The 17,350-nt window shown below is 43.2% G+C and overlaps 1 protein-coding gene across 1 annotated transcript in view; it reads right to left on the bottom strand.

Annotated features, from left to right (window-relative positions):
* Nucleotides 1-17,350, bottom strand: part of SPMIP3 (sperm microtubule inner protein 3) — a 32,272-nt gene that overhangs the window by 561 nt on the left and 14,361 nt on the right. Inside the window, 1 exon segment of the mRNA XM_067715079.1 lies at nucleotides 14,370-14,542. Within this exon segment, the coding sequence (XP_067571180.1) occupies nucleotides 14,370-14,542 (173 nt within the window).

The following is a 17,350-nucleotide window of genomic DNA, read 5'->3' as shown; positions in this document are numbered from 1 at the left end:
CACAATGCTAAATTATACGGGTATCTCAATTCTATTAGGTAGATACTATTTTTATCCTTTTTGCACATGAGAAAACTGAAGGTCAGAGAGTCTAAGGGTCACACTGCTGCTGAAAGAATATATTTTATTTTGGAAGAATGGGGTTTTTGAATTATTTGGCACCAGGGTGCATAAAACAAAGGCAGTTTTCATCTGAGGGGCCATCTAAGCCTTCCAGGCTATTAATTCTCTGAGGACAAAGTCTTCATCTCTTCTACTGTGTCTTGCACATAGTCAATGCTTAATATTTCTGAAATAAATAAATGAACCCTATGTGCTGAGAAAGAATTTTACTGAGGAAGAATTTCTTAGGCAATAACCATGATCTATCATAATCTATACATAATCTGTTCTTCAACTATTCCCAAAAGAGATAAGAACTGCACATGAAATGCAAATCATTGCTAATCTAGACATAAGCTCTGCCCTTAAAATCTGATCACAAAGACTGGTCAATGGATAAGATAAAAAAACCTTACACCTTGGGCTTCCCTGGTGGTGCAGTGGTTGAGAGTCTGTCTGCCAATGCAGGGGACGCGGGTTCGTGTCCCGGTCCGGGAAGATCCCACATGCCGCAGAGCGGCTGGGCACGTGAGCCATGGCCGCTGAGCCTGCGCGTCCGGAGCCTGTGCTCCGCAACGGGAGAGGCCACAACAGTGAGAGGCCCGCGTACCGCAAAAAACAAACAAACAAACAAACAAAAAAAACGGAGAGGAGCTTGCATCTCTCTTCTGCCTTTGCAATGTAACTATTCTGCCTGGGCTCTCAGGAACTACCTGATCCATCTGTAGTTCTCCATACTGAGGAAAAAAAAAAAAAAAAGAGGCATTTTAAATTCAAGCAGAAAAACTGTGAGATCTCTGGTTCTGTCTGTCTTTATGTAAAAATTAACTTGTAAATGAGCTGTATTTAATTTGCTTAAAAGAAATTGAGTGCTTATATGCATTCTCAGAAATATAAAAGAAGCTCACTAGAATACATTTCAGGTTCATGTGATCTGGGAAATATTTAATATTGAATTAATATTTGGTATTAGAGCTAGCTTAAGCTTGTGGTCTTAATTAATACAGACCTGTCTTTAGAGACATCAACATTAAGCACAATACTTTCATTGTACCTAGGGCTATTGAAAGTCAATAAACGCATATTGTTTCTATTATGAAATTTGTCAACAGGGAAAATAACCTGTTATGATTAAACTTTTAAGTAAATGTAACTGAGATGAGAGCTTTTTCTTAAACTCTATAGGAATAATTATGTTTTGGTAATGTCCATCTAAAATAGTCTCTCCAAATTTTGGTAACTTGAAACAAAATTAAGTTAAATGTTAAGAATTCATTGAATATCCAGGCCATTTCAGATAAGATAAAATTTTGGAACATTAATTGTTAAACATGTCTAACTTTACCTACTTTTGTCTTCTTGTGAGAGAGAAACTAAAGATGTTTGGTGCCACCTTGAGATGTTCTCTACCAATCTATAGAAGGCTAATGTAAAAGACAGTTCATGGTGGCTTAAGGAAAATAGGATGTGTGTTTTCAGAAAAGAAGGTATGAGGAGTGGAAATATATTTTGTTGAAAGGAAAAAAGGATGATTTTGTCCTAGAGCTGGTTGTTTCTGAATGGGAAAAAATAAGGGACAAAATATGGCTACAGAAATTTGCAGAAGGTTTGTGGAAAAGGAACACTGAGAAGAGAATTTTGTATGTGCTCAGGATTTTCTAAGGTTGGATTAAATTCAGTTAGGTAAATGGATTTTATTAAGAGTAGGTGGATGCAAGACTGGATTTGGTTTCTCTCTCTCATAAGAGAGCAAAGTTTTCCTGGAATGCTGCTTTTGATAACAGATTGTGTGAGTTTCTGTGCCTTTAAGTGATCTGTATTTACTTTTGCAATCTTTTCTTTCACCTTAGCTCAAGGAATAATTTTTTCATGGTGACCTATGATTCTATCTGATTGGCTGTTTTAAAACTTTTTGAAATTTTTGACAGACTTCCCAAATATCAAGTTCTTTTGACCTCCAGCTAACTTTGGGGTGCTTCCAATGGCCCTTGGAGCAACCCAAAGAGAGATCCTAAACTAATTGGGTTCAACTGGTATGTTAAATTACATGGGAAACGTTGTCCAATCTCGCTGTTGCCCATGTCAAATGGAATCATCAGGCTCTCCCCAGTTTTATCGTAACCACCAAACAGGTAGGGGAAAGGGTTTTGGGTTCTTCTGCTGTCTAGTCTCTCGCCTTACTGTATGTCCAGAAATCCCCTATGGGAATACTCCCACCTCTAGGCCCTCAGGTCCTGACTCCTGTGGCATTTTTCATTACGCCCAACTCCAATTCCTCCAGGAGTTCCTTTTTGCACCTCTAGGACCCCCTTCACTCCAGGCCTTGGCAGCCCAGACCTTGTTACAGACTACCTATTGGGCTGGCCACTTCCAAGCAGCCCACATCCTAGGCTTTATAGAAGCTCATTCTTGAGGAATACACCCCAACCTAGGGAAACTTGTTATAAGACATAAGATTTATAGATAACAGATCCCCCTCAAGGAGAGCCCTGGCAACGTGCTGGCACTGAGCCCTTGCATGAGGGACAGGGTCGACCAGAGATGTCTGGTTAGGAATTGATGGGAAAGTAGAGGACGCTCAAAATCCCATTAGGTAAGAAGGGAATTTGGAAGACACTCCAACCCCCTTCTGACAAAGGCCTCCTGGTAAAATGTCTCCAGGACACCAGACTTCATATCTAGGAGTGCTCTTTCTTGGTTGCAGGTTACTCAACATGGAAGGACCCTCTTCTAAGCTGGAAGAAACACCTCTGGAATGTATTCTTAAAAACTGGAAATTTTAAAAACTAGATGGGCTAAAAAGGGGGAAACTTACTTTACTGTAACACTGCCTGGCCTTTATATAAGTTGTGGGGATGGATAAAAATGGCCTGAAAATGGGTCTCTAAATTACAATATCATCTTGCAATTGGATCTTTACTGTTGCAAGATGGAAAAATGAACTGAGGTTCCCTATGTTCGAGCCTTCATGGTCCTTTACCAAAACCCCTGCTCTATGTGGCTCCTGTAATCAAAAGCCTGGGGAATCAGAAAACACTCCCAACATTTTAGATGATCCCCTTCTAATCTTCCCCAGTTCTCAGGGGGGAAACCAAGTCTCCACTGCTTCTCCAGAGCCACCTACTTCCCCAGAGGCACCTACTTCTCCAGATCCCTCTGGCAAATCCCAAACTCCACCTCCCTATGTCCCTTTATACGGTCCATTACCCCAGAAAGGAGAGACTAGTCCCTCTGAGGTAACTCACAGTGGAGCTTCCTAGCACCCAGGATCAGGAAAAATATGCTCTCTTAGGGAAGTGGCAAAAGGTGAAGGGACAATCAGAATACATGTGCCCTTCTCTTTAACTGACTGAGCCCAATGCAAACAGAGACTGGCTGATTTTCTGAAGACCCTAGTCAAGGTTTGCTGAAGGGTTTCAGGCCCTAACTCTGGCCTTTGATTTAACTTGGAAGGATGTCCAGATAGTCCTATCTACTTGCTGTACCCCTGAGGCGAAACAGAGAATTTGGGCAGCAGCCCAGGGGCGCACTGACCAGCTTGCCGGGGACCAACACGAACTTTTTGTTATGGGAGGAGATGCATTCCCAAATCAGGAGCCCCATTAGAATGATAATTCCTGGGAGGGAACAGAAGCCAGAAATCACATGATCCAATGGGTATTAGAAGGGATGAGAAAGTATATCAAAAAGCCAGTTAAGGGCTTCCCTAGTGGCGCAGTGGTTGGCAGTCTGCCTGCCAATGCAGGGGACACGGGTTCGAGCCCTGGTCTGGGAAGATCCCACGTGCCGTGGAGACTAAGCCCGTGAGCCACAACTACTGAGCTTGCGCATCTGGAGCCTGTGCTCCGCAACGGGAGAGGCTACAACAGTGAGAGGCCCACGCACCGCGATGAAGAGTGGCCCCCGCTCGCCAGAACTGGAGAAAGCCCTCGCACAGAAACGAAGACCCAACACAGCCAAAAATAAATAAATTAAAAAAAAAAAAAAGCCAATTAACTATGAAAAGGTTAAAAGAGTGACCCAAGAAGAAAAAGAAAATCCAGCCCTCTTTCAGGGACGGCTTATGGAGGCTTTTAGAAAATTTACTAATATTGAGCTGTCCATTCCCAAGGGTCAATCCCTGCTGGGACAACGTTTTATCAGCCAGTATGCTCCTGATATTAGGCGGAAACTCCAGAAGCTACAATTAGGCCCACAAACCCCTAGGCCCCAACTCCTAGAGGTGGCCTTTGGGGTACTTAATAATCGAGATCAAGCTGAGGAAGAAGAGAGAACCCAAGGTGAAAACAGGCAGGCCAGGGCTCATGCTAAACTGATAGCTGTTGCTGTCTGTCATGCCATGTACCTCAAGGCAACCTAAAGGGGCCAAGGAAGTTTAACCATCCATCCCGCAAGGGGGAACACTTCAAATGTAAGTCAACTGACCACTGGGCCCAGGAGTGCCAAAAAAAAAAAGGCCCCTGGTCCATGCGCAGTCTGTAAACAAACAGGTCATTGGAAGCGAGACTTTCTCCTATCCCAAAGGCGAAGCGGGGACTCCCACTCCCAATACGGCCATGCTGGATGACTGAGGTGGCCCGGGGGTTCTGGCAGCTCCCCTTCACAAGATGTCTATCTCCTTTGAGGAGCCTTGGGGGTCCTTAACATGGCAGGTAAGAAAATCAATTTTTTAATTGACACGGGAGCCACTTACTCTGTCCTGATCTCTCACACTGGACTTCTCTCCTCTAAAAGCTGTACAGTGACTGGTGTTGACAGAAAGCCTCACACCCATTACTTTACTGGGCCTCTCACTTGCCAATGTGAACAGCATTTGATCTCCCGCAGCTTTTCAGTTGGGCTTGAGTGTCCTACCCCACTACAGGGGAGAGACCTTCTGGCCTCCCTTGGAGCCATATTACAATTAGGAGACCCCCAGCAGCCCCTTTTCTTGGCTCTAAGACAAATCAGCTGGAAGAACAGGGGTCTAATTCCCAACCATATTCTACACTAAACCCTGCAGTTTGGGACAAAGGAATCCCTGGGAAGGCTATAAATGCCCAACCTATAAAAATTAGCCTTAAGCCAGAAGTCGCTCATCCTAACAAGAGAAAGTACTATCACATAAAGTTGGAAGCAAAAAAGGGTTTGCGACCCTCATAAATAAATTCTTAAAACATGTCCTCTTACTGCCCTGTCAGCCTCCATGCAAAACCCCTATTCTGCCAGTTGTTAAGCCAGATGGGGAATATTGAATGGAACAAGACCTTAGAGCAGTAAACGATGCAGTGGTCCCTATACATCCCCTTGTAGACAGTCCTTACAATATATAGTCCAGAAACCTGGAGATGCCAAATGGTTTACTGTGCTTGACCTCAAGGATGCCTGCTTTTGCATCCCAGTTCATCCCTCATTACAGGATCTGTTTGCCTTCAACCCTCACTTGGGCCAAATGCAACAATATACCTGGACAGTATTGCCTCAGGGGTTTTGGGACAGTCCACAATTGTTCACCCAGGCCCTAGGAAAAGAACTAAGGGAAATACAACTAAAAGAAGCTATTCTACAGTATGTGGATGATATATTAATATGCAGCCACACCATGGAGGCCTCAGATCAGAATACCACAGAAGTCCTTAATTTCCTTGGGGCCTGGGGTTACAGGATATCCCAGAAAAAGGCACAAATTTCAAAACAACAACAAGTTAAATATCTGGGATATATTATAAACCCTGGAAGTAAACAGTTATCTCCAGATAGAAAACAAGCTATATTAGGCCTAAGTGCTGCAAAGACAAAAAAAAAATCTTTGTACTCCCTTAGGCATGGCAGGATTTTGCAGAATTTGGATCCCAGGATTTGGACTAATGGCTAAGCCTCTATATGAAGCCACTAAAGGCCCAGATACAGAACCATTACTTTGGACGGGGGAAACAAGAAAAGGTTTTTAATAATATCAAACAGGCCCTCACCAGAGATCCTGCTCTGGGTCTCCCTAATTCAAAAAAGCCATTTACCTTGTACATAGCTGGAAAGCAGGGGACAGCTCTGGGGGCTCCTTGTACAAAAGCTAGGAGAAGCCCCTCAGCCTAGAGGCTATGTTTCCAAACAACTAGATTCCATCGCCCGAGGTTGGCCTGGCTGCCTCTGGGTGGTAGCTGCCACTGCTTTATTAGTGGAAGAAGCTAGCAAGCTTACCTTTGGACAGCCGCTGGAAGTCCAGACCCCTCATCAAGTACAAGGGATACTGGAGATTAAAGGCCACCATTGGCTAACTGGAGGCCACCTTACTAAGTACCAGGCTTTACTCCTTGACTCCCCAGAGCTAACTCTCAAAAGTTGCCACACCCTCAACCCGGCTACACAGAAAGCTACGCAGAAAGCCCAGAACTAACACATTCCTGCCTTAAGACCCTGGACCTGGTTTATACCTGTAGGCCTGATTTAACAATCCAGGCCATAGAAAACCCTGAGAAAGCATGATTTACTGATGGCAGTAGTTTCATTAAAGAGGGAGTCAGTAGGACAGGGTATGCTATTGTGAGTGTTTATAGCGTTACAGAAGCAAAACCTTTGCCACCTAACACCTCAGCCCAGAGGGCTGAGGTAATAGAACTAACTTGATCCTTAACCTTAGGGGAAGGAAAAATTATAAACATATATACAGACTCAAAATATGCCTTCCTTGTTTTACATGTCTAGGCAGCTATCTGGAACGAAGAGGACTTTAAATGCAAAAAACTCCCCTGTGAAATATGGAGCTAAGATTTTACATCTCATAGAAGCGGCTCAAAACCAAAACTAGCAGCAGTCATTCACTGCTGCGGGCACCAAAAGGAAAAATCTCAAATTACCCCAGGGAACAACAGGGCAGATTGGGAGGCATAGAAACAGCCCTGATGCCCAGAACAGAAATGGCTTTAATCCCATCCCTTACCCCTTCTAACGCTATACCTAGATACTCAACTTCTAAGGAGACCAGGGCACGAGACAAAGGGAGAACTAAGAGAACAGATGGCTGGTGGCACATACGTGAAAAACTACTCATATCCCTTTTTGAGCAGTGGAAAATTATTAAAGGACTACATGATTCTCTCCATCTGGGGAGGGATCTAGAGTCCCTGCCCAAGGTGGTACTTGACAACTGATTGGCCCTCGATCATCTACTGGCAGAACAAAGAGGGGTATATGCAATTGCCAATACTTCTTGTTTTGCACATATGTCAACACGTCTTCCCAGGTAGAAACCAACATTGAGAAAATTCGAGAACAAGCCACCTGGGTTCAGCAGACAATGAATCACCAATTCTTGCTATTCAATATGGGCGGGGACATTGAAAACTGCTTATCTAGTTTGTTCTCTTGGATTCCACAAGGTATAAAAAACTTTCTGGCAGGAGGTTTTCATTTTCTCATAACCCTTTTCTTTTCAGTCATACTGATTTATGCTATATTTTATCTACTACTCTGTTGTCTTCCCTGCTGTTGTAAACCTGTGACTAAGAATTTTTGGTTCAAGAAGGAGAGCTGGGACCAACAGGTCCAGAACTTCCATTCTAAAAATAGAGCAACATGTTAAACTTTAACCCTGAGGTTAACAAAGTATACACCCAAACAGAATGGCTTCTTGGCAGGGATGACATAGCCTACCCTGTGTGGTCAACAGTTAAGGAAACCCTCCCAAAGTTAATCTGGTTCCTTTCCTTTCTAAACCCTTTAATGGCTATTGTTGTTCTCCTCCTTTTTAGCCCTGGTTTGTTTAACCTTTTGGTTAAATTTGTGTCTTCTAGGCTCCAACAGTTTGAGGTAAGTCTCACGATGGCTCAAGGAATTCAAACCATTCCAGCAGAGAGTGGCCCAGGTCCCTACAGGTCCTTGGGACAGTCAGTGAGGGACTCATACACCTCGAGGGTAGGCTAGGGTCTGCGGCCCCTGTCCAGCAGGAAGAAATTTCAGAAGAGAACTTCGGCCCCTTACCCCTTAAGAATAAAGGTGTAGGGCTTCCCTGGTGGCGCAGTCGTTAAGAATCCACCTGCCAATGCAGGGGACATGGGTTTGAGCCCTGGTCAGGGAAGATCTCACATGCCGTGGAGCAACTAAGCCCGTGAGCCACAACTACCGAGCCTGCGCTCTAGATCCCATGAGCCACAACTACTGAATCTCCCGCCTAGAGCCTGTGTTCCGCAACAAGAGAGTCCACCGCAATGAGAAGCCCGCCCATTGCCGTGAAGAGTAGCCCCTGCTCACTGCAGCTAGAGAAAGCCCGCGCCCAGTGACGAAGACCCAGTGCAGCCAAAAATAAAATAAATAAATTGATTTAAAAAAAAAAAGAATAAGCGTGTAGAGTCTCTCAGGGGGAAGTGAGACAAGCTGGAACCTGGCACTCTTTGCTGCAGTGCTTGCACCTGGACGAACTTCTCCCCAAGCAACAAAATACAAAGGGACTATAAGGGACTAAAAATGACTGCGTGCAGGCACAGTTGGGGCAAATTATGGACAACAAGATACAAAGAGACCAAAAAAAATCCAACTGCCACTTCTGAAGAGCCGAGAGCAAAAGCAGGGTATTGGACATGCCCCCTGCACACACCACCACCAAAGGGGTGGGAAAAACACCTAAGCCACACCTGCAGCCCCCCTGGACACACCCCTACCCTCACCCTATATAAGGAACTAGTTCGTGCACCCTGTTGGGGAACCAGCAAGGGAATGTGTTACTTGTTTTTGGTCCCTCCTGTGGCCGGTGGGAACAGGAGCCCCAATAAAGCCTTGCCTGAATTTCTGGTCTGGCCTCTAGTCAATTTCTACTGATTGGGGAAGGCCAAGAACCCTGGTCGGTATCACTTCCTCCCATCATCAGTTGCCTATAGCACTGGTTCCTAACTTGGCTGCACAATGGAATTATCTGGAAGTTTTATAAATTATTGATGCCTGGGACCTTCTCCCTCCCACCAGGAGATTCTGACTTAATTGGTATTGGGTATATCCTGGGCATCTGGAGTTTTAGAAGTGATGTAGCTGAGGTTAAAAACTGTCAGCCTAACCCCTGCAATTGCCTCCTGACCCTTTATATTCAATCTTTGCCCTACTCTACTCCCCATCCCGCCCCCTTTTTCTTCCTCACAGTTGGAGTCATCTTTTCAAAATGCAATTTTAATCGTGTCACTTCCACCCTCTTTAAAACTTTTCAAACGTTTCCCATTAATCTCAGGCTAGAAGCCCCAAACCTGAAAATGGCCTGTAAAGCCCGCCTTGTTCTGACCTTGCCATCTCCTTAGCCATATCCTTCTTGACTTCTGGCCTCCAAAAAACTCATTTTTTTTTTTTTTTTTTTTTTTTGGTACGTGGGCCTCTCACTGTTGTGGCCTCTCCCATTGCTGAGCACAGGCTCCGGACGCGCAGGCTCAGCAGCCATGGCTCACGGGCCTAGCCGCCCTGCGGCATGTGGGATCTTCCCGGACTGGGGCACGAACCCACGTCCCCTGCATCAGCAGGCGGACTCTCAACCACTGCGCCACCAGGGAAGCCCCCACACTCATTTTTTTTGTTTTAGTTCTTCAAACATGTCATGCTCTTACCACAGTGCCTTTGCATATGCTGCACTCTCTGTGAAGCTCTTCCCCTGTTCCTTGCCTAGTTAACTTTTAGCTCATCTTTCAGCTCTCAACTTATCATTTCTCTGACCTGTTATATGCTCCTATAGCACCACATAAATTCTGCTTCATAGGATGTATGACAGGTGAAATTTTATGCTTATTTCTATGCTGGTTCCCCACCGAAGCTCCTTGAATGTAGAAACTTTGTATCTATTTCTGCTTCACATGGTGTTGATGAAACCTTGCACACTGATTGGCATATAGTTAGGCTCTCAAATTAGTTACTGAAGGAATATGTATGAATGAATGAAAATGTGCTTGACATCAAATCTATCAGTGAGTTCAATTGATGTAAGCTCCAAAATATCTCTGGAACCCATTTGTCCCTTTTCATCTTCGCTGCTGGTCTGAACCACCATCACCTCTGGTCTCAACTACTAAACAGTTTCCTCACTGGTCTGCAAACCCTCCCTCTTGTTCCTCTCCAAACAGTGTCTTAATGGCAGGCAGACTGATCTTTTTAAAATACAAATGATATGCCACTCCTCTGTTCAAAATTATTCCAAGTCTTTCCATTGTTCTTGGAGTAGAATCCAAACATCTTACCACTCTCACCCTCACTGACTACCCACCAAACTACACTGGCCTCCTTTCTGTTCCTCAAACATGCCAAGCCCTTTCCAGCTTTCAGGCTTCAGCACTTACTGTTCCTTTTTCCTGAAATGCTCTTTACATTATTTTTTCTTATTTTGCAGGACTCAGCGAAAACTGCATAGGGGTTTTCCCTGACTGCACTATTAAAAGTAACATCCCCTGGCTACACTCATCACTCTGTTTACTTCCCTTATAGCACTACTACAATCTAAAATTGAAAAAAAAAAAAAGAAGCACTCCATTATGCTCCATATTCCCCACCAGAATGTCAGCTCCATGAAAGCAGATGTCTTGTCTATCCCGGTCACTGTATCCCCAGCAGACAGCACAGTGTCTAGTTTGTACTGGGTGCTCAATCAATGACTGAATCATCTTATGATTGCCAGCTTCCAAGATGGACCCCAGTGATTCTCACCCCCTGGTATCCGTGCCTTGGGTCCTTTCCTCCCACACTGCTTCAGGGCTGAGTGTTGTGTGACTTTTGAACCTAAGACTTTTGAACCTAAGCCATAAAAGGCATTGCAGTTCCCAACTTTATCTCAGATTACTCATTCTAGGGGAAGCTAACTGCCATGCCATCAGGACGCTCAGCCTGGAAAGGCCCACCTGGAAAAGCATTGAGGCCTCAGTCCCCAACCAGCCTGTGACAACCCTGTGAGTAGTCACACCTGACAACCATGTGAGTGAGTCACCTTGAGGGTGGGTGCTGTAGCCCCAGCTGAGCCTTCAGAGGATGAAGCGCTCACTGACACTGAATGTTACCTTGAGAAAGACTCTAAGCCAGAACTGCCCACCCGAGCAGTTCTCAAATCCTAACCCACCAAAACCATGAGAGATAAAAAGCATCATCACTGATGTTTTAAGTCACTAAGTTTTGGAATGATTTGTTTCTGCACAATGGATAACTAACATACACACAATCAATGAGTCAATGAATGGAGCAATGAATATTTCAACATAAATTTTCTCTTGAATTAGTCAGGCTTCAAACCTCACTAAATAGGGCACTAGCCAATTCTGTCTTCTCGTGTTGCCTAGCCTACACTTTCCAGTACCATATTTTCAATTGTATACAGATCCCAACTTGACACTTCTTCTGCCTAAAACCATTATTTCTATCAGAGGCACCAACAATCTTGCAGTAGAAGTGGGAGGCTGTGCGATTAGCTTTAATTTCTCTCCTGTGAATTCTCTACCAGTACTGTCGTTTCTCTCTCCTGATGCTTTGCCACATGAGTTTTCTTCCCATTTCCCATGAAACTTCCTCAGTTCACTTTAAGAGCAAGGTCTGGGAGTGTGACATCTCCAGACATGACCTAGACTGATGACTTACCAGTTGCTTGCTTGAGTAGGTTTCTAAGTCTCTAAGCCTCCGTTTCCTCTTCTGCTAAATGAGGTTAATAACAATACCTACTTCATGGGGGCAATACAACTCACTGCAACCCTGAGTGTGACACATGTATGAGTAAATCACTTAGCACAGTTTTGGGCACATGACAGATATTTTCAATTCTAGCAAGTATCCTAAAACGTAGACTTGAGTCTCTATTTTACAGACACAAAAAGGTTCAGAAAAGTCAAGTGTCTTGCCCAACAGCACGCAGCTAGAATCTGCCAGTCCTGTAGCCCTCCAAGGTCTGGATTCTGTTCACTGCCTCTCACTACTCCATCCCGCGGTTCTGCCATGGCCTCCCAGCTGCTCTTCTCACCTGCCAGTTGTGTCTTCTCCCATCCATGCTAAGCAGCCTGACAGACTAACATCCTCTGAAGCTGACTGGGTTTCTCCCTGGACTCTGATCCTACAACGGCTCTGATTGTCCAAATTCAACCTTCCAGACTCCTGCAGCTCCTCTGACTGTCCACATTTTCCTTCCCACTTCCTAGTTCTGCCTTGCCCAGTCAGCCAGGTCCTCATAGCTGGATTCCCCGCTGCTCTCCCAGACCTCACACACCTCCCAAACTTCTTCTCATCCGCTGCCTCTGGTGTGTCGCCCTGTTTCTTCTTTCCCATGCACATCTCATCTGTCAAGACCGAGCTTAGTCCCCACTAGTGCATGCTGCCTTCCTGGCTCTTCTAGGCCCCAGTGACCTCATCTTTGAACTCCTGCTGCTCTACTTGGTACTTAATCACTCTCTGATAGGTTGACTGTTGCCTCATCTTCCCAATTAGCTTGTGAGCTCCCTGATGCTGAGCTCATAGTCTGGACTTTTACCTCCTCCCATGGCACCTAGCCCAGGTATTTGCTTTGCTAGACGTTAACTTTGTTCTATAGGTTTGGAAAGAATTAAGAATTGTCTTCTAAAATAAGCAAGGGAGAAACCTTTTGTGTCTGCCTGACAAGACTTCCGCATAGCAGAGGAATTGTAAAGAAGTGTTTACTATCACTTTGGAAACTAGAGGCCACCTAGAGTCCCTCATACAAAGGAAAACAGATTTCACACTCAGTCTCAAGAAACTGCTTCGGCTGTTCTACAGGGACAGGAGCCCCACTAACACTTCCGGACCACCCCTTCTTTCCAAGCTCTCCTCAGCCCCGGCAGTGCCCCCCACCCCACGGCTGGCTCCCTTTAACATGACCTTCCTACAAGAGGGAGGGGTTATGGGGATATATGTATACGTATAGCTGATTCACTTTGTTATACAGCAGAAACTAACAACATTATAAAGCAATTATACTCCAATAAAGATGTGACAAAAAACCAACAACATAAGCCTCCTAAGGTCCCCTGCCTGTGGGACCCTAACTCCTACCACCCTCCTCCAAATGACTTAATCTCAGCTCTCACCCTCCTCCCCATTCCCTCAGCTCACTCTCTTCTCAGGCTCCAACATTCTCTCACACCCCCCAGAAGCCAGGTTTGCCCTTATCCCACACTCCTCCAGTCAATCTCTGGCCCCAATCCCAGCTTCATCCATTACCACCCCTACGCCTGGCTCAACTCCCCAAGATCTGCCTGGTCCTGCTGGGTTCCCACTCTTACTGATTGCTGTCATTTTCTGTCCCCTCAGGACCTGAGTCCCAGCCCTGCTCTGGCATCCCATCCAGGCTGCAGCTCTTTTCTCAGGAGAGACAAGAAGGAGGGCAGATTCTTCCCATTCCTCCCCACCATCCTTCTACTAGTTTTCTTATTTTTAATTTTAAGATAAAAAGTGGCTTGCTTTAAAGAAAACTGTTGAATAAATAGTAGTACAAGTGATTCTCAGCTGTGACAGAGGCAATATAGCTTAAAGGTCCAGCACAGAGCTTGGCCTGGGGCTGAATTCTACTTCTCCTAGGTACTGTGATTTGGGGCTAGTTAATTAACTGTCTCTGCAACTTGGTCACTGTTTACAGTGACCAAGAAATAATAGCATTTACCTCAGAGAGCTGTTAGAAGAACAAAATATGTGCCTGCTACACTGTCAGAGCCTCAGAAATATTGGGGTTTACTCATTTAGAAAGTCTGTCAACAAAGGAATCCATTCCGTGACTAAAATCCAAGTGTCAGTGACTATAGAAATACAGGTAATGTTTCAGGTCATGTCCATGTGTACCCCCCAGGGTCATATCTGTGGGGGGCCTCGGCCCCTCAGTACTCTCACATAGGCTGCAGCATGGAGAAATACTACATAGGGAATTTAGAATTTTTGAAACACACCTCCAGTTATCAAATAATTGTCAGAAATCCATTTAAAATAGGAGAATGAGGGGGAAAAATTCCTCTAACAATATGTTTAGGCACAATAACAAATTTGTCAAGTGATAAAGTGCTCTGAGGAGTGGTCAGACTCAAGTTTGCTTCCTACCAAGGACATTTATGAATTTTCAGTCTTAAAGTCTCCTGTACAAGGAGCTAGGGGAGGAGAAAAGGAGGAAGCAGTCTGGGGGCAGCTCTCTAAATCCTTCTTCCTGCACCCAGACACACACGCATCCCCCTCCCCCACAACGTGACTGGTCCCAGACATACTCCCTGAGATGGCAAGCCCATGGGAGATGCTTATCTGTGGCCCAGGCAAGGTTTTGCTCTCAGAGAGTAAGAACACTTGATCTGACTTACCCATCTTGTAAAATGGCAAAGAATAGTCTCTTTGGTACGTAGTTTCTTTATACCATGGCTTGGCAGGCTTTGAATGTCTTCGAAAACAAATGTATTGAATGAGAGTTTGTTGGTCTAATTGAGGCTGATACTGACTTTTTCTCTTAGGTGGAATTTCCAAGTCTATGAGAGGTCTAAATGAAAATAAAAACAGCTTGCTGAATACCCATCCAGTAGAAGAAAAGCATTCCACTTTCTCATCAGCTGAAATCCATTCCCTAAAAGTGGCCAGGAGACTACCAAGATAGTATTGGCAAGACTCCATAACTCCAAGGCTAGCCCTAGCAAAATTATCGGTAGATGGTTCAAGGATTCCAGACCCCTGTTCTTCCCTTTAATATCCCTCCTCCTTCCCAATCACAGGTCACAGAAGGTGACCTGCATCAAAACTTCCTCTGGATCTGCCTACGCATGGCTACTTCCCATACTCCAGATCTTCCCAATGCCCTTTTGCAATGTAACTTTTCTATAGATATTTGGTTCCCTCAAGGAACTAATGCTTTCTTTTGACCAGACTAACCATTATGGTGCATATTGGTATTTGATGAACCTGAAATTGGTTACAACCTTCTTGTACCCTCCACTCAGATGAGAACCCTATGAAGGTAAAGGTAAAGAAGAATCAAAATGTAGTGGTGGAATATCTTCACATACTTGTGGGAATATACATTCACTTTGCAACTTGTTTGAGAAGACTTTGGTGATATGTATTAAACCTTTAAACTGTGTATATATTTTGTCCTAGAAACCCAGAATTTAGGAATATCAACAAAGACTTAGCTCTAAGAATGCTTGTCAAACTATTTTTATGATAATAAAAGGAGTGGAAACAACTTTCATGTGGAAAAAGATAGGGAATTATTTAGACAATGATACAGAGATATACAGAAATACCATGCCACCATTAAAGTGATGCTGTAGAATTATAATATTTGAAATGGAAAAAAAGTCCACAATATATTATATTTAAAGAAAGATTTCAACTGAATTGTACACTTTAAATGGATGAATTGTATGGTATGAATTATCTTAATAAAGCTGTTATACAAAAAATGGTTTCAATCAACAAAATATTAGCAAACAGAATTCAACAAAACATTAAAAGGCTCATACAACATGATCAAGTGGGGTTTGTTCCAGGGATACAAGGATGGTTCAACATCCACAAATCAATCAATGTGATACACCACATTAACAGAATAAAAGAGAAAATTCATGTTATCATTTTGACAGATACACAAGAAGCATTTGACAAAATTCAGCATCCATTTATGATTAAAACTTTCAACAGACTGGGTATAGAGGGAACATACTCCAACATAATAAAGGCCATATATGACAAGCCCACAGCGCACATCATACTCAATGATGACATGCTTTTCCTCTAAGATCAGGAACCAGACAAGGATGTCCACTGTCTCCACTTTTATTCAACATAGTATTGAAAGTCCTATCCAGAGTAATTAGGCAAGAAAAAGAAATAAAACGCATCCAAATAGGAAAGGAAGAAATAAAACTGCATTTATTTGCAGATCACATGATCTTATATATAAAAAACCCTAAAAATGTTATCAAATAGCTGTTAGAACTAATAAATAAATTCAGTAAATTTGCAGGATACAAAATTAATATAAAGATATCTATTGTGTTTCTTCTATACACTAAAAATGAATTATCTGGCAGAGAAATTAAGAAAACAATCCCATTTTCAATTTCATCAAAACAACAAAGTACTCAGAAATAAATTTAACCAAGGAGGTGAAAGACCTGTATACTGTAGATATAAGACACTGATGAAAGAAATGGAAGAAAACACAAATAAATGGAAAGATATTCCATGCTCATACATTGGAAGTATTAATATTGTAAAAATTTCCACACTATCAAAGCAATCTACAGATTCAATGCAATGCCTATCAAAATTCCAATGACATGTTTTCATAGAAATCAAACAAACAATTCTAAAATTTATATGGAATCACCAAAGACCCCAGATAGCCAAAGCAGTCCTGAGGAAGAAGAACAAGGCTGGAGGTATCACATTTCCTGATTTTAAACTGTATTACAAAGCTATAATAATCAAAAATAGTATAGTATTGGCATATAAATGGACACATAGATTAATGGAACAGAATAGTGAGCCCATAAATAAACCAAAGCATATACAGTCAATTAATTTATGACAAATGAGCCAAAGCATACAATTGGAAAAGAATAGTCTCTTCAGTAAAGTGTGCTGGGAAAATTGGACAGCCACATTCAACAGAATGAAACCAGATCCCTATCTTATACCATTCACAAAATGAGTTAAAGATTTTAATGTAAGACCTGAAATCATAAAACCCTTAGAAGAAAACACAGGGAGTAAGATTTTGACATCAGCGTTGGCAATGATTTTTTGGATTTGACACCAAAAACAGGCAACAAAAACAAAAATAAATAAACATCAAACTAAAAAGCTTCTTCACAGCAAAGGAAACCATCAACAAAATGAAACAGCAACCTACAGAATGGGAAAAAATAATTATCAACTATATATCTGATAAGGAGTTAATATCCAAAATATGTAAAGAATTCATACTACTAAATAACAACAACAAAAAAACCCAAAAGGAATACAAAACAAACCAAAAAACCTATTCAATTAAAAAATTGGCAGAGGGACTGAATAGACTTTTTTTTTTCCACAAAAGACTTGTAGATGGCCAACAGGTACATGAAAATGTGCTCAGTATCACTAATCATTAGAAAAATGCAAATCAAAACCACAGTGAGATATCACCTCACACCTGTCAGAGTGGCTATCATCAAAAAGACTACAAATAGGGCTTCCCTGGTGGTGCAGTGGTTGAGGGTCCGCCTGCCAATGGAGGGGACACAGGTTCGTGCCCCAGTCCGGGAAGATCCCACATGCCGCGGAGCGGCTGGGCCCGTGAGCCATG

This window comes from Pseudorca crassidens, chromosome 2, assembly GCF_039906515.1.
Source record: "Pseudorca crassidens isolate mPseCra1 chromosome 2, mPseCra1.hap1, whole genome shotgun sequence".
Classification (NCBI taxonomy): Eukaryota; Metazoa; Chordata; class Mammalia; order Artiodactyla; family Delphinidae; genus Pseudorca; species Pseudorca crassidens.
The sequence above is the reverse complement of the archived record's forward strand: the minus strand, read 5'-3'. Positions and strand labels throughout refer to the sequence as shown.